The sequence below is a fragment of the Paroedura picta genome, chromosome 12 (assembly GCF_049243985.1).
Source record: "Paroedura picta isolate Pp20150507F chromosome 12, Ppicta_v3.0, whole genome shotgun sequence".
Lineage (NCBI taxonomy): Eukaryota > Metazoa > Chordata > Lepidosauria > Squamata > Gekkonidae > Paroedura > Paroedura picta.
Genome location: NC_135380.1, coordinates 45,122,129 through 45,148,126, shown reverse-complemented (window position 1 = coordinate 45,148,126; position 25,998 = coordinate 45,122,129). Strand labels below are relative to the sequence as shown.

Below are 25,998 nucleotides of genomic sequence, written 5' to 3'. Positions count from 1 at the left end.
CTGTTCCTCTCTGGCCTCCAGAGCTCTACTGGTTCACTGTAAGTTGGATGCACCTTGACGGCACTTCCACAACGGCATCCGCCTTTTTCACCCATGTGGTAAAAAATCCCAAGGGTGGTGATGCTAGGGCTGGTTTCCTTTGGGCAAAAGAGCTGCAGAGAATAACCATATCTCTTAAATATTTCCTTTATTTGCAAATATACAAAAGGTGCATAAAGAAACACCTTCTGGGGCAGCAGCTACCCCCCACAAGATCCTTGGATAGCTCCTGCCCCCTCAAAGGCGTCTCATGGGTTGTGTCCGCATGGCAGGAACCAGGAAAAGTGCAGGTTGATGCCCAGGTGCCCTCAAGGACAACATTGGGGATCCCTGCTTTCTGGTGTAGAAATGGGCAGCTGAAATTTTCCATGGCAAAGGTGTATGAAACATCCCATTAAGCCTCTGTTAAAGGGCAAGGGCAACCTTTTCTTCATTGTTGGCCACCCCAGTTGATAGAATAGGTTGTACTATTTTGGACAGACCCTTAGCCTTAAACCAAGGCACACCAGCGGTCTCTCCAGCTCAGCATTGCCTGCATGGCTGACTGAGGGTCCCTGAGACCTCTGGTAGAGAAAGGACCATCCTGGTAGTTGCTTCCTGAAAACTGTTAACTGACCAGAGACAGAAAGTGGGATGTTCTGAATCCAGCCCATTCCTGAATTCTACGGTGGGCTTCGTTGTTTGATTCCACTTTGCCACTCGCTCTGTGGGAAAGAGTATCACACATTCCCTAAATAAATACACTGAAAGAAGCAAACTTATCTGCCTTTTAAACTGTGCTAAGTAGGGCATCTGAGATCACGTGCCTTTTAGATTCCCCCTTTCCTTGTGACTCCTTAAAGACCTCCCTTCACTAACGAGGTTCTGACCACAGGAGAGCTACAGCCCTTTAAAAGTGTGCATAGGATCATAGCCTACTTGGCAGGAGGCTACCCATAGGGTATACTTCTAAAGAAGCACTCTTAGTCTTATGCCATTAAAAGCGGTAGGATCAGGAGCTCCTGGTTTGCTTGTTAAAGTAGGGTTACCAGTTGACCAGGTAACTCAACCCAGACTTGCTCTAGTGATTTCAGCAACAACACCCCTCCCCCTAGAAATGAGCAAATTTGCTTTCATAACCAGAATAACATGAGCAGGTGGCTCCTGATCAAGCAGGTGTTAAAGGCACAGGAGCAGGAGCTGGGGCAGGGGCTAGAGGTGCCCTCACCTGTGCATGGCCAAGGGCAAGAACTACAGGGGGGAGGAGCTCCTTCTGCTTCCCAGTCTTATAAAGAATTTATTGAGGGCTGCTTGAGTCTTTCGTCTGAGCAGTGTGGAGGGGTGCTGTGTCTCCCTCATGAGGCTGACGCTTGTTTGCTGAGGCATGAAGTCATTTTCTTTGGAACCCACTTCAGGTTTGTTTGGGTAGCTTTGGCCTCAGAAATGGAGACATTTAGAAAACTTCCGTTTCTGTCCCGTGTGGTTGGAAGGAGAGTTTATACGTACTGCCCTATATCTATAGCTGCGAAATGCAATTTAGCGCTTGATGTGTTGCTGTGCTAAGGCTTTGCCTTTTGAAACTGGGCAGGCCCAAAAGAATCCATGAGCTTTACGAACAGCTGCTGCTCTCCTGTGCCAGCGGATGAAGTCTTTTTGATCTCTCCTTCCTGTGCAGGGGTTTAATTGCTGGTTTTATAGTATTTGGGGTATGTACATTGGCTCTTGTTTCTGCCGTTTTAATTATGTAGGGAGAGGGCTGTTGTTGGTATTAATGGTTTTAATGTTTTTTTGGGGGGGTTGGTTTGTATTAATAGTTTTAATGATGTGTGTGGGGGGGGTTGTCAATCTTGGTATTAATGGTTAAAATGTTATTGTGTTCTCTGAATTTCAATCTGTTAGCTGCCTTCTAAGGGCAGACAAATGCTTGTAGAAATAAGCAACAGCAAGATTCGGGCCTTCCTTTGGTGAAGTGGCCCTCGCTTTGCATGGTGGGTTTTGGACTTCCGAAAGGAAAGCTGGCAAGACCTTGAACCCCAAGCTTGCTGGTGATAGACTGGCCTGTGTGTGTGTGTGTGTGTGTGTGGAGAGAGAGAGCGCGAGCGAGCACAATGTCACCATGAGTAGGGTTGCCAACCTCCAGGTAGGACCTGGAGACCCCTCACTTTAACAAGTGACCACTGGACAGCAGGGATTAGTTCCCCTGGAGACAGAGGACTGTGCAGCATTATACCTTGCTGAAGTGCCTCCTCTCTCCTCCGGCTCCAGAGGTAAATCTCCAGGGATTTCCCAGAGCCATTGGTCAGCCAGGGGGAGAATGGAAAAGAGCTGATTGGCTATAGTTGGCTAACAGGCCAGTCTGAGGGGTCCCTCTATCCGAAGACCAGTCCTGAGTGAGGGAATCCCTGGGGATTTGGGGGGGGGGGTGTGTGGTGGAGTCTGGGATGTGGAGGGACCTCGGTAGACTTCAAAGCCGTACAGCCCATCTTCCAAAGCTATGCTTTTCTCCAGGGGCAAATGAAGATCATTTGCAAACCCAGGAGATCTCCAGCTGCCATGTGGAGGTCTGCAGCTAAGAGTAAGGTGGAAGAAGTCTACAGAAGGAGCTTCCTGGAAGATGTATTGAAAATGGTTATTGCTGGAAGCCACTGAGCGAGGCTAGCTGTGATTTATTGATTTTTCTACAACTCCTCCTTGAAAAACTAAAAAAGAAGCAGAAGGAGATGTTTTTGTATTAGAAGATTGATTTTGCCTCAGACAGTTTTTCTCTCATTACCACCTCGAGGTTGGCGACCCCAAAGTACTGAAAGTGCTCCTGGGCCTGGGCATGGCAAGGCACACGCTCCGTTGCTCAGAAAGAGAAAGCTCGGAGCATTCTGACTGCAGACACCGCCCTCCTAGAGAGGCAAGCTGGCTTCTCTCGAGAGGTAGGGCACTTCTATGGGGAAGGAAGAAGAGGGAGGGAGGAAAGTAGGTTGGTTTCTGTGGGTTAGTGTGTTTTTTCCTTTAGCTCCACAATGGTGGGGCAGCAGAAAGGTGTGTGCCTTTCTAAAGACAATCTTTCCCTGAAATCCTCCCTGAGTCTGTAGAGTAAGGGCAAGTGAGAAATGTAATTAATAATAACAGCTAGGGTTGCCCTGTCCCCTGGCCACTGGCAGGGTATGGGGCGTAGGGCTGCAGATCCAGGTAGGGAAACTCCTGGAGACTTGGGAGTGGACCCTTAGGGTCCCCAGGCTCCACCTGGAGGCTGGCATCCCTCAGTCCCCTTCCCAAGAAGCCCTTTCCTCCAGGGGAACTGAGCTCTGCAGTCTGGAGATGACCTGGAATTCCAGGGGATCTCCAGGCCCCACCTGGAGGCTGGCATCCCTCAGTCCCCCTCCCAAGCAGCCCTTTCCTCCAGGGGAACTGATCTCTGTAGTCCGGAGATGAGCTGGAATTCCAAGGGATCCCCAGGCCCCACCTGGAGTCTGGCATCCGTCCATCCCCCTCCCAAGCAGCCCTTTCCTCCAGGGGAACTGAGCTCTGTAGTCTGGAGATGAGCTGGAATTCCAAGGGATCCCCAGGCCCCACCTGGAGTCTGGCATCCGTCCATTCCCCTCCCAAGCAGCCCTTTCCTCCAGGGGAACTGATCTCTGTAGTCTGGAGATGAGCTAGAATTCCAGGCGATCCCTAGGTCCCACCTGGAGTCTGACATCCCTCCCTGAAGCTTTCCAATGTGCCAGAAGGCTTACAGCTCTATGCTGAGAAATTCCTGAAGATTTTGGGTTGAAGCCCGGGGAGGAGCAACTGATCCCTGCCGTCTGGAGATGAATTGTAATTCCAGAGAAATCCAGACCCTGCCTGGAGGATGGCAGCCATATCTGAGGAAGCCTGCCTGTAAACATATCTTATCTGACTGGATAGTCTGAAGTAGCTGATTCTACCGAGCTCTTCAGCTGTGTCTTCCCAATGGGACAAATGGCTGTATTGCCCCCCCTCCCCATGTCAGCCAGGGTGGAATGCAATGCCTGCCCCTTCGTGGCCCGGGCTGGGAGCTGAGGTGTCTCTGGGAGCCTGGCCAGCAACATCTTTCTTCTCCGGAATATCCCCTCCGGGAATAACCGGGGAAACAAAGGAGCTCTGCATTCCTAGGCCAGCTGAGGAGTGGCGTTTTCTTTCCCAATGGCTGCCTTCGTCATTGGCTTCCGGAAACCTTTCCTCTCCCTGTGCTGGAGATCTTCGCCTCCTTGCTTTGTGGAATGAGTGCCTGTCCCTTGCCCAGCTGTTTCCTCACATGGCCTTGCTGTACGGACCAAATAAGAGCCGTTCTGACAGAAGATCCTCCTGGTCAGGCTCCCTTGTCCCCCTGGCTGGATGCTCAGCATGATCACAAGCGGGGGTAGCATGGAGGCGCCGCCACCTGCTCTGTTAATGCTTGGTACATTCACTGGTATTCTCACATGGGTGGCCTGCCGGTATGAAACAGCACAACAAAATCAGAGTCCAGTAGCACCTGTAAGACCAACAAAGATTTATTCAGGGCGCGAGCTTTCAAGTGCAAGCACTCTTCCTCAGACTTGCACTCGAAAGCTCACGCCTTGAATAAATATTTGTTGGTCTTAAAGGTGCTACTGGATTCTGATTTTACTGGTATACTGCCTCTGATACCGGGGGCTCCATTTTATTCATTGTGATTGATAGATGCTGACAGGACCTCTCTGCAATTTGATTCCCCAAGCTAGCGATGCCCTGATGGGGGTAGCCTAGCCTTCCCTGTGCCCATCCCTGGATTTCCAGGCATTTCCCAGCCTGGAGGTGGCAACGCCATGCTAGGTAGGCATGAGTGGGCGATAGTTAGCTGCAGTGGCTGACAATTCCAGTTTCCTGCCACAACAGAGCTAAAGACTGGGGTTGCCAACCTCCAGGTTTGGGGATGGAGAGTTCCTGGGATTCCAACTGATCACCGGATGGCCCCGAACAGTTCCTCTGGAGGAAACGGCTGCTCTGGAGGGCATATGTGACTTTAGACCCTGCTGAGGCCCTTCTCCCCTCTAAACCTCTCCCTGCCCTGGGTCAGCCCCCCAAGTCTCTTGGTATTTCCTGAGCAGGAGTTGGCAACAGCAGGACTGAGGAAGGCCATGCCTTGTTTCTGGAACAAGGCCATATCTTAGGCCTGGGCTCGCCTTCAAGTCTCTCTGTGGTGTCAGATGTTTCTGTTTACATTCCGAAAATGCTTGGTGGCAGCCGTCTTGGGAACTCCTTCTTTTGGGACTTGGGAGAAGGGAAAGAACGGGTGGGCATTTCTCGTGTTGCAAAGGGGCTGGCTGCCTTCTGTCTGGCATGGGGGTGTGCATCTCTCTGGGCTCCTGGGGTGCATTTTTGTTCATAAATCAAGCATGCACATGTGGTGTCTTCAGCACGCAGCTTGCATTGGGTTTTCTGGAAGGGGATCAGATCAACTCAGCTATGTGAAGTGATTGTGACTTTGCACTCTAATATCTGTTGCTCCTTGTGCCCTGAAAGTGGCGTAGTAGAGCCCCTTTGGTCCTCAAGACCCAGGTGAGAGCTGAGGCTTGGATCAGCTGCGTCCCTTCAGCTCACATCAAATAGTTTCAGAGGGACAGCCTGCAGTAAAACTTCTCTACTGGAGTCCAGTGTCACTGGAGAGACAAACACAGTTGGGGGGGGGCATAAGCTTTTGAGAGTTGATGCTTCCTTCATCAGATACCATCAGCTGTGACTGTCGAAAGCTTATACCTCCCAAACTCTTGGACTCTAAGGGGCTAGTGGACTAGAATCTAACTGTACGTACACCAGAGCTTGTGTTGCAGGAGCCAGTAAAGGCATTCTTCATAGAATCATAGAGTTGGAAGGGGCCATACAGGCCATTAGCCCAGTTCCCTGCTCAATGCAGGATCAACCTGAAGCATCCAAGATAAGGATCTGTCTAATCACTGAGGTCTTCCAATTGCTAGATGGAGTGACCTTTCCGTTCTGCCTTCCATGCTCTTTAAAGACACAATTTTTATTTATGTATTTATGGGATTTATAGTCTGCCTTATCTTTGGGAAATCAGTGCAGATTACATGTTGTGATTCAATACAATCTATGCCAGTGGTTCTCAACCTTCCTAACCTTTAATCCAGTTCCTCCAGTTGTGGTGACCCCCAAATATAAAATTAGGCAACTGTTATTTCACAGAAATTAAACAGAAACTGACCAATGGCGTGAAGATCCATTGTTCATGATTGTATATAAAATGGTTTTTTGCCGGGGTTTCTCAGTTCAGTTCTGTCACACCGTGCCGATCTCACTCTTTTCCGCTGCTCCAGACAGATGACCACTCTATCTCTATCTACCCCGCAAGGCTGTTGTGTGGATGGTGTCCCCCCAGCCAAGCTGCTTGCCCTGCCGCGACCCCTGTGAATGGGTCGTTCGACCCCCAAAAGGGACCTGACCCCCAGGTTGAGAAGCACTGCTCTATACAATATAAAGGAGTGCGCATACTTCCAACGATGTGGTGAATGTAGCAGAGCCTCCAGGCCAGGCTTTCTCAGCCAGGGTTATGTGAAGCCCTGGGATTTCTTGAGGGCCCTGGAAGGGTTTCCCAAGTGGGTGGGAATTAATTAATTTTAAAAATATTTAAACATTTGTTAAACATTTATTGGAAGATATGACCATATATGGTTATGTTGACATGCCCCCCCCTAAAATGGCCAATGAGGGGCCTAGAAGGAGTGGCAAGGGGAGGGGCCTCGGGTGGGTGTGTACACAACTATGCTTCCCAACCATATTCTGCACAATCAGGCCACTTTTTGGGTTTCTCAAATCCTGAAGAATATTTCAGGGGTTTCTCAGTGGTGAAAAAGTTGCGAAAGGCTGCTCTAGGCAGAATTCTATCCATGCCAGGAAGCTTTGGAACTTTCAGCGCATGACCCCTCCCCCGGAGGCGGAGCTTTTCCTCCCGATGTGTAGGAGCATTTAAAGGGAGTGCATGACTGTGTATGTAGCAGCTGATAATGACAGTTGCACAGTTGTTATTGTCAACTGTAATGTAGGGGGGCTCCCTTTAAACACTCTCCCCAGCCAGAGAAGGTAGGAAGGAATATTTAAACAGAGCAGACCCCCTTGTTACGGCTGATAATGACAGCCCTGCAGCTGTCATTATCTGTAATGTGGGGACCATTCCCTTTAAATACTCACGCACACCCTGCAAAGCCTCCCTGCAGCCTGACAGGGTGGTGCGTGTGTCTGTGTCTGTGTCTGTGTGTGTGTGGGGGGGAAGGAGCTAGCAAGCAGCTCTCCCAATGAGAAAGATGCTTGTTGGGTCCTTAACCCCCCCCCACCGCCGCCCTGTCAGGCAGCAGGGGAAATGCTCCCTAGCACCCATTGCATTCCAGCACACAACGGGCTTTGCTGCTAGTCCCTGTTTAAAAGTTAAAAGTAGTACTAGTTAAACAATAACTGTAAAACATTTGCCTTAAAACCATAAATTAACAATAAATATTTAAAACTGACCATAGGGTAGGTAGGTAGGGTATTATTTGATCTGAAATATAGCATCTCAGCTTGGTGGGGATTGGGAAGAGAAAAATTTGGGGGGTTGCTCTAAAGCGGAAATGGTCTCTCTCTGTTGTTTTTTCAAAGACAGCATTATTCACAGAAAGTGCCCCCCCTTCTTTTTACAAGAATAACCAGACCAAACCAGCCCTTTCTCAGTTGCCACAAAAACTGAACTTGAGGACCTGACAGCCTAAGTTGGCCTCTCTGAGAAATTGGGGGGTGGGGATGGAGCTTGAGCCCTGATGCCACCGCACAGTATGCCCCGTGGCTGCCCGTGATGAGTGAAAATCTCATCTTTGGAGGAAGAAAATATAAAAGTGAAGTCATGCTCCGGAACCAGACATAGAGGGTGGCTGTGGGGGAGGAATTATTGTGCCCTTACTGACTCCCTTGCAGAGTCCCACAGGAAATAGGTGGCAGCTGTTGTTCTCTCTCAAATCACTGTGGAAGAGTAACATTTCTCCTTTTCTGGTAGTGAATAAGAAAAACATTGCTGTACAAGTCTCAACGGCCCATCAAATTTCCAATAAGCAAAAACTTTGGTGAAAAGTATTCTCTTTATTGAAGAAATAAAACAAGGCAAAGAGGTCCTTGCTGAAATTAAATCTGTAACCGCTCCTGCGGAGCATCTGTAACCACTCCTGCGGAGCAGTGATAATAAAGCCCTAAGGGCTAAGTGGGAGGAGAGAGGGCGGGGCCTGTCCGTGATAAAAACTCGGAGAGGCCAATCAGGAGCCACAAAGTGGCTCCTGATTGGCCCCTGTAAGTGCCACTCAGGGGCCAAGTGGCCAATGGGGAGGGGCGCAGCATGCCTCCCCATTGGCCACTTGGCTTGTCCTGGACTGGCCACGCCACGCAGATGGTTCGCCGCCGGGAAAGGAGCAGGGCCGCTGCGGCCCTGCTCCTTTCACTGCGGCAAACCAGGGGCAGACCTTGCCTGGGGAGGGGGAGGCGCCATCCCAAGCCTCCCCAACAACCTTCCCCCCAGGCTGCGATTGCAGCCCTGCCCGCTGCTACCGCCAGCTGCCAGCCATCGCAGGCCTCCTGGAGGCGCCAACGCGATGGACATGGTAAGCCCCCGCAGCACAACTCCAACGCGCACACACCCATCCTCCCTGCTCTTGCCTCCCCCCTACTTGCCTTCCAACCGTCGCCACTACTCGCCTGTTTCACCCCTCCTAAATACCTGCCAACCCCCCCAAGTCGCCACACTGCTCCCCCCACCCATTGCCATCTTCCCCAATCCCACCCCCCACAGCCGCTCCCGTGATCCACACACCCACCCCTCTCTATCCCACACTCCCACCCATTCCTCTCTTCCATACACCCCCAACACCTGCCCCCGCACTCCCCCCACCCCCCAGCGGAACCCCCGCCCTACTCACCACCATTCTGATCCTCCTCAAGACCCCTTGCACAGCCTCGCGCCACCGTCAGTGCGAAGCTGACTGGACGCCCTGCCGCACTCCGCGGCCACCTGTAGCCTTTGCCCGGCCACAGCTACGCCACGTCCTGCATGCGGTGGTCCTGGCCCTGGACCCGGCTGAAGGCCAGGGGCCTCTGCAGGCTGGCCTGGCCTTCTGCTGGGTCCAAGGTGAGGCCCGCCGCATGTAGGACGTGGCGTGGCTGTGGCTGGGGCCGGGCGAAGGCTCCAGGCGGGTGCGGAGTGCGGCGGGGCATCCCGTTGGGCCCAGGGGCCGCGAGCCTGCGCCACGTGTCTGGAGGAGCTGAGCCAGGGGTCTGGAGCCGGCGAGCCTGCCCCTGCACCAGCCACACGCCTCCGGGACGCTGGCGACCTTGCCTCAAGCACGCCTATTCCCCATCCGCCTACCTTCAGGTAAGCTGGCAGGGGGGGGGGGTCCTCTGACCCTTCCCCTTCCCCCTTCTCCCCTTTCAGAGCCCATTTTTATAAATGGGTTTTGAAACTAGTACTCCATAAGCCAGCACACCTATAAGGTAACCTAGATCTCTCCCCCAACTTGCATCTTCGTGTACAAATGCCAGGTGCAAAACTTCAGCCTACACTAACTACAAAGCCCACAAATGTGAAAGCAACAGATAACACCTTGGTATGTTTCAAGACAACCAGCTGAGCCACCCAAGGTCAGGGGGATAGCCAGGAGGCTCAGCGGAGTCCAGAGACTCAGGATGGAAATTTTCAGCAAACCATCCCTGGGTTAAGAAAACAACCTAGGCCAACAACTATTCACCAGTGGGCCCCAGGAATGAAAGGCCTGAACTAAGGTCAGGCAAAAGCTGAAAACACGTCACCCTAAATACTCTAAACAACCAAACAGAACCATACATAGAAACCAAGACATGATTAGAGATGGATACATTAATACAAATTTATGTGAGTCATGGCAAAAACATGTGAACTAGAGAACAGGATCTTGATGGTTAGCTCCATTTTCCCCTTCTCCCTTCCTCTCCGCAGAACAAAAAAAAAAAACATTTCCCAGATCAAAGCTGACCAATAAAGGGAGACCAACCATGCTGCACAATATATGCGGTGGAGGAGGGAAATGTGAGGGATAAAAAGGGGAGAGGGGAATCTAAGAGAATCATTATGCTTTTATATTACCTTTGTCCTGAAAGCAAAACAAGGGGGAAAACCACCACAAAACCACTCTCAGAAAATATGCTGAAGCAGCAAATGGAAAGCAAATTGAGCATTGAGGGGAGAAAAATCCTTGCAGAACAAAAAAGAAAACTTGATCCACATGAACATTGGAAGTGGTATGAAAAGTAGACAAAAAAAATGTTGTAGGAATGTATGGTGAAGCAAAGGAAACACCTGCGCATAAAAGCCCTTGGGACGGTCCATGCAATATCAGCTAAGTCACAGGCATTCTCTGTGGTAGATCATCATCTGGAACAGCCTACCAGAGTTAAGGTACAGAAGGCACCTTTGCTCACCTATATTTAGAAAAGTATACAAGACAGTTTCAGAAGTCAACTGGAGAGGGGGGGGGGTGTGACTAGCCGCACCAGATTTAGCAGGGTGTTTTTAAACCCGTGCATTATTATTGTCTGTTAATAGACGTCAGTATTTCTATTCTGCAGCTTGTTATTGCTGTTGGCCACCCTGAGTCCATGGAAAGAAGGTGAGAAAGGAATATATTTTAAATAATTATTATAGTGCTGGGGCAAAGCCCGTTGTATCCGGGAATACAACGGGCACTAGAGCTTGGCGGTGGGAAGAGGAAGGGGAGGAGTTGTCCAGTCTGTAAGGGCATAGGGTTGAATGTGTGTGTTGTGTGGGAGGTTGTGATGGTGTGGTGGCAAATGAGGGCATGGGTGTGGAGAGATGGGTGTCAAGAACCTGTGGTTTGGAATGTTCGTTGAGTGTGGGAGAGGACTGACTTTTGGGAATTGTGGCATAGTGGTTACATATGAGCTTTCCAGAGCCATGTCTTCAGTTATGTGAAGGGAAAATCAGACTGGACACTCTTCTTAGGGGAAGATTACATGGCAACCAATTCCTCCCAGTTCTGCATCATTTCCCTTCTTGTATGATTTAGGCCAGTGGTCCCCAACCTGCGGGCCACGGCCCGCTGCCGGGTCGCGAAGGCCATGGCGCCGGGCCGCGGCTCCCTCTCCCCGCCCCCCCCCCCCGCAGTAAAAAACTTCCCAGGCCGCAAGCTTGCGGCCCGGGAAGCTTCTTACTGCGAGAGGGCGGGGAGAGGGAATCAGGGCCGGGCCACGCCCGTGCGGGCCGTGCCCGCGGGTGCGGCCCGATCCACGGGCACGGCCCGCGGGTGCAGCCCGATCCGCGGGTGTGGCTCGCAGGCGCAGCCCGATCCACGGGCGTGGCTCGCGGGCGCGGCCTGATCCGCGGGCGTGGCTCGCGGGCGCGGCCCGATGCTCATAAAGGTTGGGGACCACTGATTTAGGCCACAGACTCCTAAATGTCCCCCTGCCCTAATACACATGGGGTATTCACAGTAGACAGGTGTCCACCCTGTTCCTTCTGTCTCCATTTTTTCACTGTTTATAAAATGTTATGTACCCACATGCTTCTTTCATGGTTGCTCCTTAGAAGAACTGGATTTTTGTATCCTGTTGTTTACTACCCAAAGGAGTCTCAAAGCGGTTTACAAACACCTTTCCCCTTAATCTCCCCACAATAGACAACCTGTGAGGGGTGTGGGGCTGGATGTGGGGCTGTGAGAGGTCTGAGAGAACTGGGAATGGCCCGTAGTCACTCAGCAGGCTTTAGGTGTCATAAAACATTTTCCAATCGTCTTCCCTTCCTCTCCACATAGCAGACTCCCCATGAGGAGGTGGGGTAGAGAGCCTCACATGGAAGCTGGCAACCCTAAGAGGAAGTATCTCTGTGCACAGCAATCTTGACCAAAAATAAGGTTTTTTATTTGCCAGGTCAAGGTTGAAAAGTTATTGCAGTTCCCATGTGTCTCCAGCCATTTACTTGTTCACTATTTATAGTTTCAGGCTGTAAATATTCTTTCTTTAGATCTTCCATCACTTTCCACTCACAGGACTGATGCTGGTCTGTATATGCCCCAAAATACAAACAGTTGCTGGTAAGGGCTGACCATAGCCCATGTCTCCTTTGAAGGTTGGACTCTGAGGCATTGTACGATTTTGAAGCCCCACCCCGAAACCTCCAGGAATATTTCCAACCCAGGGGTAGCCAACCTACAGGTGGGGCCTGGAGGGCACCTGGAATTACAGCTCATCTGCAGAGTATAAAGATCAGCTCCCCAGGCAGAAAGGGTTACCTTGGAGAGGGTTGTGGTGGAGAAGAAACATTTAAGGCCTCCCACACAGGTGGTTGTTGAATTGAAAGACTTGAGGCCTACTGCACAGGGTTGTTCTACAGATGAAACAAGAGACAAAAGAGCAAGTTTGTTCTGGAGAATAACGCTGTGCAGTGGCCTCAAATCTACAGAGAGTTGTGAAGAAGAAAGACACATGGCTTGGCTGTGTCTAACCCCCGGCCAGAGCAGTGTTTTAAGTGAGAAGGGGCTTTTCTGTGGCCTCCCTGTCAGGCAACTGTTTGGCAGAAGGGGAAAGTCCCCCCCCCCTGAAAAGGAAGGCCCTCAGGCTCCCCTGCGTTGCTCTTGGAAAGGCCTCCCTCCCCTCAGTCAGGGCCTGTGAGAGGCTCCTTTGCAGCAGGCCTGAAGGGAGGGGGGAGGGGGAGCACTCTGCATCCTCCTGCCAGCTCTGTCAGGGTTCTGAGGCCATTTGCAGTTGGACATGGCAGTTAGGACAGCCTTGGGGCGAAAAGGGCTGGCGCATCCTGTCCAAGCCTCTGTTCTCATCCCCCTTGGCAGCCATATCGACCTTTTTCCCCTGCGGTGGTCAGGGGCAGGCTGGCAGTGATGTCTCCAGATTGCCCCTGAGTGGGCGGGCCCTGTCAGAACTTTGGCCCAATGATTGGGCCAAAGTCCTGAATGGGCAGGCCCTGCGTCTTGATAGGCCACACCTACTCTCTGCACACTTAGCCCTTAGCATTTTATTAATAACAGCTTTTGCTGTTACAGATATATTTTAATATTATATTTAATATATTTAATATTATTATATTTTAATAAACGTACATTATATTAATATTTCAGATAAATACCTAAATGCAAAACCCACAGCATTGCTAGGGCATTTTTGGATAAAACCCCATCATCTTTCTGGTATCCTTTGTGGAAAAACAGTTTTTCCATGGCATGGAATTCATAAGGAGTGACTTTTCTGCGGTGTAGGGCAGTGGTCCCCAACCCCCGGTCTGAAGACTGGTACCGGTTCATGGATCAGTCAGTACCGGGTTGCGGCTCCTCCTTGTCCTCCTCCCCGGCTGCTGCCTTGGGGGCTGCCCTGCCACTCTGCCGCCGGCTCACCTTTGGTGCTCTCCAGCAGCTGCCATGGCTAGGGCTGCCCCTCAGTGTGGCACTGCGCAGCTGCTGCTGGCAGCGCCCCCCAGCGGGCGGCAGGAAGTCAGGGGCGCCGGCAGGAAAGCAAGTGGAGCAGGGGCTCAGGCGGCTGTGATGTTCCTTGGCAAAAGACTACCTCCCCCCCCCCCCCCGGGCCTTAGTAAACTTGTCAAGCATTGACCGGTCCCCGGTGATAAAAAGCTTGGGGACCACTGGTGTAGGGAACTGGTGAGGGAGGCATGCTAATAAAAACAGCGTGTTTACTCCATTTGCAGAAGCACTGCAGCAGGCCCTTTATATTAGCGATCCCCAACCTGTGGGCCGCAAACCACATGTGGTCCTTCCACTAATTGGAGGTGAGCCCCGAAGGACGCCTTCTCCCCCCACTCCCCCCACCCCCCGTCCCTTTACTTCATCCCCCCTGGCCCTTTACAACACACTTCGGGTGTCCTTGTCTCCCATCACTCCCAGATGGGACTATCTCGTTGCAGAGAAACAAGCTCAGGGTTCCCATTGATTTTTCATTGTCATGAGTTAAAATGTCCATGAAAATAAAATGTTCCTTATGTTCATTGCTGTGGTGTGTCTGTATCTTATTTTGAAGGGATGTTTAAACATTACCATAGCGATCAGAGAGCATTAGGGCAGTGGTTGAGAGTAGAGGAGTAAACTAACCCCCCCACCGGGCCCCAGTAAAAGGCGTTGAGTGGTCCCCAGTGAGTGCTTCCTGGCGTTGAGTGGTCCCCGGTGATAAAAAGGTTGGGGACCACTTGCAAGCTGTCTTCTGGCGGGTCATATGGTAAACCCCCCCCCCCCCCATAAAAACACAACTATAATATCCTAGCTTGGCATAGTGGTTAGGAGTGTGAACTTCTAATCTGGTGAGCCAGGTTTGATTCTGCAATCCCCCACATGCAGCCAGCTGGGTGACCTTGGGCTCGCCACAGCACTGATAAAGCTGCTCTGACCGAGCAGGAATATCAGGGCTCTCTCAGCCTCTCCCACCTCACAGGGTGTCTGTCGTGGGGAGAGGAAAGGAAAGGTGACTGTAAGCCGCTTTGAGACTCCTTCGGATAGAGAAAAGCGGCATATAAGAACCAACTCTTCTTCTTCAGTAATCTCAGGGCTCTCTCAGCCTCAGGTTCCTCACAGGGTGTCTTTTGTGGGGAGAGGAAAGGGAAGGCGATTGGAAGCCACTGTGAGATTCCTTCGGGTAGAGGAAGGCGGCATATAAGAACCAACTCTTTGTCTTCTTCATCCCCATTAGAATTATGTACCCTGGTGGCAACAACCTATCCTCCCACCCCCATAGCAGCAAGAGGCTGCCCCTTGTTGCACCATAGGGTCACTACACAAGCCCACAGCCATAGTCTGCTCCAGTGGCGATTTTTTCTAGGGAGGCCCATCTGATCTTCCACGCCCTGGCCTCAACCGTAGACCTGGCAGAAGAGCTCCGTCTTGCAATCCCTGTGGAATGCCAAAAGCTCCCTCAGGGCCCTCAGCTCTTCCAAGAGCTCAGTTATTAGTAGATAAGAGCAAGAGTCCAGGAGGATCTTAAGGACAATAAAAATGGTGGCAGGAGAGGAGCTTTCATGACTCACGGTTCACACCTTTGGAAATTTTGCTAGTTTTAAAGGTGCTATGAACTTTGTGTCCGGGCCGTGGCGAGGGAGTGGATGCCCTGGACCTTGGCCAGCCGCAACAGCTCCTCCGAAACGGCGCCTCGGGGTAGAATGTGGTCTTGGTCCGCAATGGCTCCAGCGAGAGAGATGCAAAGAGGAAACTCGGAGCGCGAGGAATGGGCGGGGCTCAGAGCTCCCGTGTCCCAGTGGCATTGCCAGCCAAGGACAAGTCAGAAAAGAGCACAGTAGAGAGCGCCCGAAGTACGGAGGCAGTTCATGGGGGAGGGGGACAACAGGAGGGCTGGAGAAGGAGCGGATGAAGGGAAAGGAGGCACCAGAGGGGAGCAGGACTGGCCTGTGTCCTTGGAACACTGTTGAAGGCACACTTGGAGCAGACGCGGAACCTCACCCAGCCCATAGAGGGGGAGGGGGAGGGGGAGGGGGGAGGGGGACTGGCAGATCAGTGCCCCTCCCAGAGCTCCCCAAGTAAGGGCCAGGGAATTAGTTCTCCAGAGTGGGAACCTGGAGGTAAGAAAAGACATTCTTACCAGAAGCTGTCAAGAAGGAAACAGCCATCACCCAGCGAAAGTAGGAAGGGGAACAGGAAGTGGGGACTGGAGCCACAGGGGGAAATAAAAAGGAGAAGAGGGAGACACTGGTGGTGGGTTGTTTTGGGAGTGAACTGGAAGGAAAGAACAGAGAGAATTGCACTGTACTATTGGAGAGCTTAATTAAACAGCACATGTGGGGAAACTGCTGCATTGGAATTCTTTACACTGGAGCCTGGAGTGAGACCCGGCAAGATGGCTGAAGGGGGCAGGGCCAGGAGGGGTTGGCCCCCTGATGCCACACTTTTCTACAGTTACAGACTGCTTCCCATGTTCACTTAGTTAGCGGTTATTATGTCAAATAGTTCTGCATTTGCTGGCAGGGGCTCATGGGAATTGTAGTCCATGAACATCTGGAGGACCACAGGTTGACCACCCCTGCTGTTTAGTATCCTTATGAAGTTTGAAACTATCTGTTCTCTAATCAATAATTCAGAAGTGCCTGGAGGCAGATGAATCGAATGCTGTCCTGAATAAAATTGTCTTCAACTGCATTTTAAGGTGAAGAGTGAGGGCATTTCCACACCTGTTATATGTAGTGAAATGCTGACTTTAAGTAGTTGTTATATTCTGGCCCCTCCATATGACATTGCCAACATCCAGCATCCAGGCAGTAAGAGGCCAGCTATATCCTCCATTTTAAAGTGTGACTTCGGGAATTGCATAAAATGGATTCACCAACCTATTTAGCATGAGTTAAGGGAGAGCAACAAGCAGGCAACCAGCAGACGGAAGGCATGGAGGCTCAAACGTGCAAAAATGGCCAGCTTCATCCCGCCCTCACACACCCCTCCCTCTCCCTTGTTCCTGGGGACAGGAATGTCTTTTTAAAACTGGCTAACTTACTGGAGCAACAAATGGGTGGACAAGCGTATAGGCAATGCTAGAAATAAAAGTATTTTTTTCAAAGTTGTAATACAAAGCATGCCTTTCCCCGCCCACCCACCCCACGCACAAAAAAATCAGGAACAAGAGTAATTTTTAAAAGTATCAAAGGACTCGTGATCCCATAAGGGGTTACCAAAATTCGAACTCTTCCTAGCCACGCATGCCAAGGACAGGGAGTCCTGTGTTGCCAGACTAAAGTGCTTCCTCAAAGCCAACGACATAATCGATCCTGCAAAGAAGCGCAGCATGCTCCTCAGCATATGTGGAAGGGCAACGTTTGCCCTCGCCCGGTCAAACCCAGAGAGGCCACATACGAGACAACTGTCAAGAAGCTCCAAGACCATTTTGACCCTCAGCCGGCAGAGATTGCCCGTTGTGACACCTTCTACTGCTGAAGCCAGCTTCAGGGAGAATCTGTCACTGAGTTCATGGCAGCACTGCCACTGCCTGCTCGCCACTGCGCATTTGAGAACATCAAAGGGATGCTGAGAGATCGTCTTGTGTGTGGCCTGAGAGGTGAGTGAACTCAAAGGCGCCTGTTCTCACAGCGAGACCTGACATTCCAGAAAGCCCTCGATGAGGCACTTGTGGCTGAGGCGGCCGCAGTCAGCACCAAGGCTGTTGGCCAGGCTCACACATCTGCCGGACTCCGCCCGAGTCCACCCCCGGTCCACGCCAACAACGCCAACGGTGAGGCCAGCATGTCTGAAGAGGAGATAGAAGAGGTTCGACCCTCCTCGTTTGAGAGACGCGGGGACTGGAAACAACAGCCAACTGCCTGCACCAGCTGTGGTGGCCCGCACCCGAGGAAGATATGCCGTTTCCGAGAGGTACACTGAAAGCTCTGTGGCAAATGTGGCCTCATTGCCAGGGCCTACCAGTCCAACCCAGCGGTTTTGGAACACCCAAGAGACAACCAGATCCAGGGCTGCCAAGGACAAGCACCGACACAACAACAAGGAAAAACCCGTCTAACTGCACCACATTCCTGTGTAACGACTGGTGCCTCGGAACAGACTCAGATTTGAATTCTCTCTACCACAAATCAACTGACAATATACAAAAGAAGATCCATGTGGTGGTCAACATAGAAGGAGCTCCCTGTAGTATGGAACTGGACTCAGGGTCTTCCTTCTCCATCATTTTGAAGGAGACCCTCGATAAGCTCCGTCTCTGGTGAGTTCCATGCCTGCGACCCCTCGGACTGCAACTGACTGACTTTCAGGGGAACCGCGTCCCTGTCATTGGCATTTGCACCTTCTGGGTGCAACATGTCCATCACCAAGGCCTTACAGGTAGTCATCGTTGAGGGCTGTCGCACCAGCCTGTTGGGTCTTGACTGGTTCTCCCCGCTGGGCATCATTATCTCTGGCTTCCATCGCCTACAGCGCTCACCACTTGAAGCTGTGTGCATGGAGTTTGGGGCTGTATTTGATGGCACACTTGGCTGCTACACGGGCCCACCAATCTCCTTCGATCTCGACCCAGCAGTCAAGTTGATTTGTTTGAAGGCATGGCGAGTGCCCTTGGCTTTGGAGCCACGCATAGTCGAGGAGTTGGACTGCCTAATTAACCAAGGCATCCTGGAACCTGTGCCGCATGCCAACAGGGAAGCCCCTTTTGTGACGCTGTTGAAGGCTGACGGGAGCATCTGATTACTCAGATTACAAATGCACCATCAACAAAGCTCTACAACAACATGTGTACCCAGTTCCTGTGGTCAGCCACCTGCTGGCATTGCTTGCAGAAGGCAAGGTCTTCGCAAAGCTTGACCGTGACAAGGCACACCAACAACTTCCAGTCAGCGAGACTGCCGTGGAAGCACAAACTATTGTGATGCATTGGGGTGCATTCTGGGTTAAGTGGTTACAGTTTGGGGTCAGCACAGCCCCTGACATTTTCCAAAAATAAATGGAGGACCTCCTGCGGGGGCTGCCTGGGGTGGTGCCATATTTTGATGATGTACTGATCTGCGGGTCATCAGAAGAAGAGCTAGGTTCCCAGCTCCGTCCTGTCCTGTCCAAGTTCCATGGTGCAGGTCTCCAAGTCAAGAAGAAGAAATGTCAACTGGGTGTTCCTGCAGTTGAATTCCTGGGGCTCCTCGTGGACGCATCATATCAAAATCACAAGAAACGACTGAAGATGGCGCTGTACTAGCCGGGCTTGTGCCGGGCTCTTAAGCCATGCTGAGGGTCAGGAGCAAATGCACCTGGCAGACCTGAGCAGATATGCAAATCTTGCTCGCTGGTCGCCCCAGGAACCGGGAATGGCATCCTGAGGGTCCTACAGTTCCGTGGAGACTGAGTTCTCCGGATCGCCACGGCATGTGCTCAAGGTCATGATGGCGTCCTTGTCGTAAATAACTTTCTAAGCCTGAAACGACCAGCTGACCCTACATTCTTCCCAGATCATCTTTTACCAGACTGACAGGAGCCGGAGTCTGCAACAGTAAAGACTGTGAGTTTTCTGTTTTTTCCTTTTTTTCCTCACAAGCTCTTCCCCCCCTCTTCAACCAATTTACAAGTGAATCCTTTCGTTGAGTGGGAGGCACCCAGCTAATTACACTCATTAATCAAACAAAGAGCTTAAAGAAAAGAGAGACTTTAAAGATTTGTTGGAGAGAGTTCAGTGGGGGACGCTGACTTGATCTGGAGATCGACAAACTGATAATTTTGGATCGCTCAAGCTCCCACGAGACCTCACGAGACTTTCTGTTTATAATCTGTGACTGCCTAGAACTATGGAAAAATTAACTAAGGTACAGCTTTTCCATTTGTTATGCAAAGGGAACTCAAAGATACTGAAAGCAGTCAACAAGATGGAAAAGGAAATCCAAAAGACTAAGAAAGAGCTTTTAGACAGAACTGACAGTTTGAAAAAAACAGCTGATGAAAACACAACTCAGCCAACAATACTTCAAATGAGAATTCAATGTCTGGAAGTTAATTAACAGGAGGGGGAGAGAGCTAGGGACGTAAAAATCAAAAGCACCTTGGAAGAACTTGGGAAAACAGATTTAAGGAAGGAAAGCACCGAAAACCTGGAAGTCTATTTAGAGCAGGAAGTGATTTGGATCAACAAAATAAATAGAGTCTATTCAAAGGCGATAGCACGCAGGAAGCTGTCAGGAGATATCTCTGTGCGACCAGAGGAAGAGATCCGGATTGACAAAGCATACAGAGCCTACTTAAAGGTGACTGCAAGCAGGAATCAAGCAAGAGAGTTCTTTGGCCCTGACAGAAAGGCAACCAGAAATACTCATCAGGTGACATTATGGAAAAGAATACAATTTCATTTTCTGCGACCACCTGAAGGATGTGATGAACAATGGAGCATTCTCCTGGTTTCCTGTGGGAAAGACAGCAGCAGTAACTTTTAGGTCAGGGCCAATATATGAAGGGAACTGACTTTATATTACCTAAGACAATAATAGAATATATTCTTATAATAGATTATACTCTCATATGTATCAACAATTACTCTGCTAAGAAAGATGGTAATAACTTCTAGATCAGGATCAATATGTGATGGAAACTGAATATGTATGCTAATATGTATGCTAAAAGACGAAGGCAAACTATACTTCATATGTATCAACGAGACAGCAGCAGTAACTCTTAGGTCAGGGCCAATATATGAAGGGGACTGACTTTATATCACTTAATAATAGAATATATTCTTATAACAGATTATACTGTCATATGTATTAACAATCATTTCGCTAAGAAAGATGGTAAAAACCTCTAGATTAGGATTAATATGTGATGGGAACTGAATATGTATGTTAAAAGAGGATGGCAAACCATATCAGCTGGTCGCTTTTTCTCTTTTACTTTTCTGTAAATGCTTTATATAATAATAAATAATAAAATTATTTTAAAAAATCACAAGATGTCATAGTCCCATTGTATACGGCACTGGTCAGACCACACCTGGAGCTACAGGCTTTCCTTGGCCTCCTGAACTTTTATCATGCATTCCTGCTGAGCAAGGCATCCGTGGCAGAACCACTGCAATGTTTGCTAGACAAAAGCAAGCTGTGGTCCTGGACCAGGCAACACCAAGCTGCATTCAAGGCCGTCAAACACTTGCTATTGTCAGACAGTGTCTTGGCACGCTACTCGGAGGCCCTACCGCTGACCTTGGCATGCGATGCCTCACCCTATGGCATTGGAGCCATTCTGAGTCATCAGTACCCTGACGGCTGGGAAGCACCCATCACTTTCTATTCCCACACATTATCGGCTCCTGAGCACAACTATACGCAGATCGACGAGGCCCTGGCCATCGTGGCCAGGGTGAAAAAATTCCATGACTTTTTATTTGGCAGGCCCTTCCTTGTCTTTTTGACCATAAGCCGCTACTAGGGCTCTTCACCCCAGACAAGCAGATGCCTCAAATCCTGTTGCCTAGGATGCTGACCAAGAAGGTGGTCTGTCTTCTTGAACGGATACCGGTTCATACTGCAGCACCATCTGGGCAAGTCCATGGGCCACACTGATGCCCTCAGTCGCCAGCCACTCCCGGGGATCGACGCTGATCCCTCACCTGCGCATTGCATCCTGCTGCTAGAGGAGCTACCTGATACTCTGCTTCATGCTGCTGATGTTGCTGCCGCATCTGTCTGGGACAAAATTGTCAGCCGTGTCTTGAACTGGATGTGGAGGGGGTGGCCAAAGCACAAGCCTTCGGCTGTTTTTGACCCATTCACCACAAGGCAGCACAAACTGTCTGCCCACAAAGGCTGCCTACTGTGGGGGAATCGCATAGTGGAATCTTAGGTTCCACCCTGGAATTCTCCAAACTGCTCTGCAATTCCATTTGTATGGCAAGGTGTCAGTTTATCTTTCAAGGCTCAGCAAGTCTTAGGCCTTGAACTGTTGAACCTAGGGGAAGAGGCACTGAAAGGGTCCGTTTTGCCCACAGGGTGTTAACTCTTTTGTGGTTAAATCTTTCTCAATTCCTGAGTGCCTTTGCTGCGGTTCCCCGTGATTACCCTGGTGTTCCTTGATCGACCATTGGCTCGGGGACACCAGTGCCCTTCAGCTGAACCTTGAGAAGATGTTTATCTGGGTAAAGAAAGTTGTTCTCTTCTCAGAAAGCAAGATAATTTCTAGAGATGTTGGAAGATTAGAAGGCATGCTGCCTCTTTGGGTCTCAGTCCCTGAAGTTCTGGGGAGATATGATCTGGGCGTGGATCTCTGGCAGGGTTTGGTAACGTGATGTTGATTTTTCTCCAACTCAAAATGTTACAGTACAAATGCCAGTAAAGCAGACTCAGGGCAGATAGGAGTGCTTTCACCCAATGGAACTGATTGCCACAGAGCAGGGGTAGTCAAACTGCGGCCCTCCAGATGTCCATGGACTACAATTCCCAGGAGCCCCTGCCAGCGAATGCCCCTGCCAGCGAAAGCCCCTGCCAGGGCAACTCCAGCGAATGCTGGCAGGGGCTCCTGGGAATTGTAGTCCATGGACATCTGGAGGGCCGCAGTTTGACTACCCCTGCCACAGAGTATAGTGGCAGGCAGTTCCACAGAGTGGGATGGCTGCTTTCCATGTACGGACAGGACTCCCTAAGAGCCAGGGTTTTGTGCAAAACATTTGTTATTCCTCCGGAATTTAAGAATGCTGAAATGGAATTTTGCTTAACTACAGAAAAGGTAGTGTGTTGTTGTATCTCTGTGTCGTTGTATTCTGTTGGCAGGCTTGCACTGTTTGCTGTAATCCACACGATGGTGCCTTAATGCTTGGTATGCTTTATGGGCACAATGAGAGGCCAGGGTTTGGACACGCCCTGCTCCATGTGCAGGCTCAGGTTTATTGGAGGGAGACAGCATGGGTGTGTTTGGGTGATGAATCGGTGGTAAAATGAGGATTGAATGAGAAAGTGGCTTCACTGGGACAGAATATTTCTGGTAGGTTACGATAAGCTGGACACAATTGAATGTGCAGAGATCTCCTCATGCATGTAATCCTCTGTGCTCCTAATAGGTGGTGATTTTCGAAAACCCGTGACCAGAGGAATAAAGATAGGCTTGCCATGCTCCAGGTTAGGACTGGAGTTCGCCTGGAATTAGAACTGACCTCCAGACCATAGAGATCAGTTTCCCTGGAGGAAAAGACAGCTCCAGAGGTGAAAATGACAGGCACCAGGGCTCTTGACACTTCTCCTGGGGCCTACCGGTGTTTTTAGAATGTGGGTGGGGCCAGGTGGAGCTTTTGCCCAGCAAGGCTTTGGATTGGCCATTAGACATTTGATTGGCTGTACAGATTTTTAAAATTTGCTTAGGGGCTGCAGCTGCTACAACAGCACAAGAATTGCTGCCGTGTGACAGAAAGCAAGCTGTGGAAGCCAGTTTGGAGCCGTGTCAGATCCCAAGGGTGCTTGCAGGCTGAAAGAGGTTGGGGGATCCCTGGTCCATGGCATCATACCCAACCTCCCCTTCCCTAAGTCTCCAGCAATTTCCCAAGCTGCAGTTGGCATCCTTAAATAAAGACACCTTCAGTAAGGGAGAGAAATTGTGCTTGCATTTCTTTATAACTTCAGTTGAAAGGCAGAATCAAAATAATTGAAGCAAATAAATAGAAGAAGAAGAAAAGTTGGTTCATATATGCTGCTTTTCTCTCCCTGAAGGCACCTCAAAGCGACTTACAATCGCTTTCCCTTTCCTCTCCCCACAACAGACACTCTGTGAGGGAAATAAGGTTGGTCCAAAGATGGAGGGATGGTTTGCCGCCCACTCTCCGCCCACCTAGGCCTTAGGTTTTTATTATACAGCCAAGCTGTTCCAGATTATAGTAGCTAGCTGTGATCCTTTTATTGTTATCCGCTGACTAGAGCAGTGGTCCCCAACCTTTTTGAGGCTGGGGACCGGCAGGGCAACTGCCCGCCCACACATGCCGCCGCATTGCGCATGCGCGGCCGGGCCGCACATGCGCCATGCGTGGCCAAAATCGCACATGCGCGGATGTGCGAAAGTGTCGCACATGCGCGATTCCGGCCATGCATGGCGCATGTGCGCATGCACGGCCCGGCCCTGATTCCCTCTCCCCCCCTCCCGCAGTAAGAAGCTTCCCGGGCCGCGGGCCGCGGGTTGGGGACCACTGGACTAGAGGACCTGGGAACTCCAAAGAGGTTTTGGAAGCTTAATTAAAAGGGCCCGTGGCACAGTTTCACTTGCTAGTACCCAAGCCCCAGGAATCCCTGGGGAAGCATCTTTAACATCTGTATGCACCCTCTAGCCCAACTGGCTTGGGGCTTTGGACTGCGTGATTTTGGCCGCGCATGGCGCATGTGCGCATGCGTGTCCCGGCTGCGCATGCACAATGCGGCAGCATGTGCGGGCGGGCAGTTGCCCTGCCGGTCCCCAGCCTCAAAAAGGTTGGGGATCACTGTTTTAGGCTATACACCCACCTGTCTGAGGGACCAGCTATCTCCTTATGCCCCCCACAGGGCCCTCTGCTCTGTGGGTATGAAGTTGCTGCCTGTCCCAGGTTCCTGGGTAGTGCGTCTGGCCTCAACCGGGGCCAAGGCCAAAGAGGCCCCAAACTGGTGGAATGAGCTCCCGGGAGAGCTGAGGGCTCTGATGGAGCTCTCTGAGTTCAACAGGACCTGTAAGACTAAGCTCTTCCACCAGACATTTGGTTGAGGCCAAGGCGGTGACCAGAGGTTTCCCCCTATTTTTATCTTTTATTTTTCTTTTATTTATTTATTATTGGACTTATTACCCACCACTCTCATTTCTGGGTTGTGGTGGTATATAAATACAAAAATAAATAAATAAGAAGAGAAGTTTTCACTTCACTGATGGATGAGAGGTCATAACTGTAGGGATTTTAATGGGTTTTATCAGGACAAAGAGAATTATGAAGCGCATGCGTAACATGCTGATATTAGGGAAGCATGTTCAGGAGGAAGCTGGGGAGGTTTTAGGGAATAATATTTTGAATATATGCATAAATACTGGCAGAGATCTCTTATTCTGCTGCTGTAGAATAAAAAATGTATTTTTTTCTCATACGTTCTTATTGATTAATCCATTAATTAAATTGGTCTGATTACTGACAGTGTTGAAGCAGCAAGTCACAAATTTAGAACATTTAAAAATGAATCCAACACCAGTTCATGGCTAGCCCTCTTCACTAGCTGGGTCTGCAGTGCTGCCCGGTTCCTTCAGCCAGCTTGAAGGGCACCAGCCTCCACCAATCTTGGCCAGGGAGGATCCTCCCGTGGAGCCTGCCTTACATGACCCCTTATTTCCTGAGCATCTTGCTATGTTTGCAGCAGTCCTAGCAGATAATGGGGAAATTAACTCCACTTCCTCTCCAGAACTGACATGTGCTGCCACTTTATGAATGGAAAATGTTGCATCACAAAGATGAGTCTGTTTTTGGTTTTAATTCATCAGAGGATGTGAGGGCTGCGTGTCTGGAGGGATGGTTTGCCGGCTTGTCCCACCCAGCTGTGGGAGGGGTAGCACCTTCGCTGAGGACTTGTTCAAGGACAGGGTTGCCTCCTGACCACAAGATCCGAAAAGCTGCACAAGTTGAATATCCTTTTGTCCCACATCCTCAGGCGGGCCCAGAGCAAGAGAGCCACTTTCAGTGCTTATTGCAAAAAAATTTGCAGTAAAACAGCATCATTCAGGGTCCAGCAGGCGGCAAACATATTTTAGTTTTGAATTTCTTTGTTCCTGCTAACCAAGATTCTGTTCACTAGAGGTGCTGGGGACAGATCCTGGATCCTTCTGAATGAAACCCATGCTTGGGAAGAATTGCTAGATCTATCTCCAAGCGACAGAGCTCAATTCCCCTGGAGAAAATTGCTGCTTTGGTGGGTGGCTCATTGGCATTATGGCCTCTCCCCTCCCTGTCCCGCCCCAAGCCTTGCCCTCCCAGGGTTCCACTTCCAAATCTCCTGGAATTTCCAAGGCAGAAGCTGGAAAGCCTGTGACGGGGCTCCTGACTGCTGAGCAATTGCTGCCTCTGCAAAGCCAGTGCTTGTGGATGATTAACATTGATCCTCCCCCTTCTTTTCTTGCCAGATTCTTCACATCCCCCAGAACTCACAAACCACCAGCTGCTCTCATAAGGAAATTCCTTCTCTCTCCAGCAATGATGGAGAATGAAGTCTTTGCATCTTTTATTTTCTTCAGCACGTTGCTGATCCTGAAAATGTACACTCTGGCCATCATTACTGGGCAAGTCAGGCTCCGGAAGAAGGTAGGCGACTGGTGCTGTGCTTTTAATGACATTCCATAGTTGGAGTTTCTCCCGCTTTGCCCCTTCCTGGAGAGAAGGCCTCTTTAAATCCCTTTACAAAGACTAGCATGGCTCCAATTATCGGGAATGGCTTAATTTTGGGAACGAAATACATATCCTGTGGGTTTCCAGGGCTGGATCTTTGTTCTTCATTGCAATTTAGGTTGAATT

At 50.4% G+C, this 25,998-nt stretch overlaps 1 protein-coding gene across 3 annotated transcripts in view; it reads left to right on the top strand.

Moving 5' to 3' along the window:
* Positions 1-1,293: 1,293 nt before the first annotated feature.
* The window catches only part of PTGES (prostaglandin E synthase), a 65,836-nt gene continuing 41,131 nt past the window's right edge, over positions 1,294-25,998 (top strand). Inside the window, exons 1-2 of one of the 3 annotated variants that reach the window (XM_077304907.1) lie at positions 1,294-1,433; positions 25,611-25,788. In XM_077304907.1, coding sequence (XP_077161022.1) covers positions 25,681-25,788 — 108 coding nt within the window. In that variant the 5' untranslated portion in view covers positions 1,294-1,433; positions 25,611-25,680. Of the gene's footprint in view, positions 1,434-1,487; positions 1,725-25,499; positions 25,789-25,998 lie in introns of those variants that run through there. The other 2 variants (XM_077304908.1, XM_077304906.1) reach the window with 2 other exon arrangements.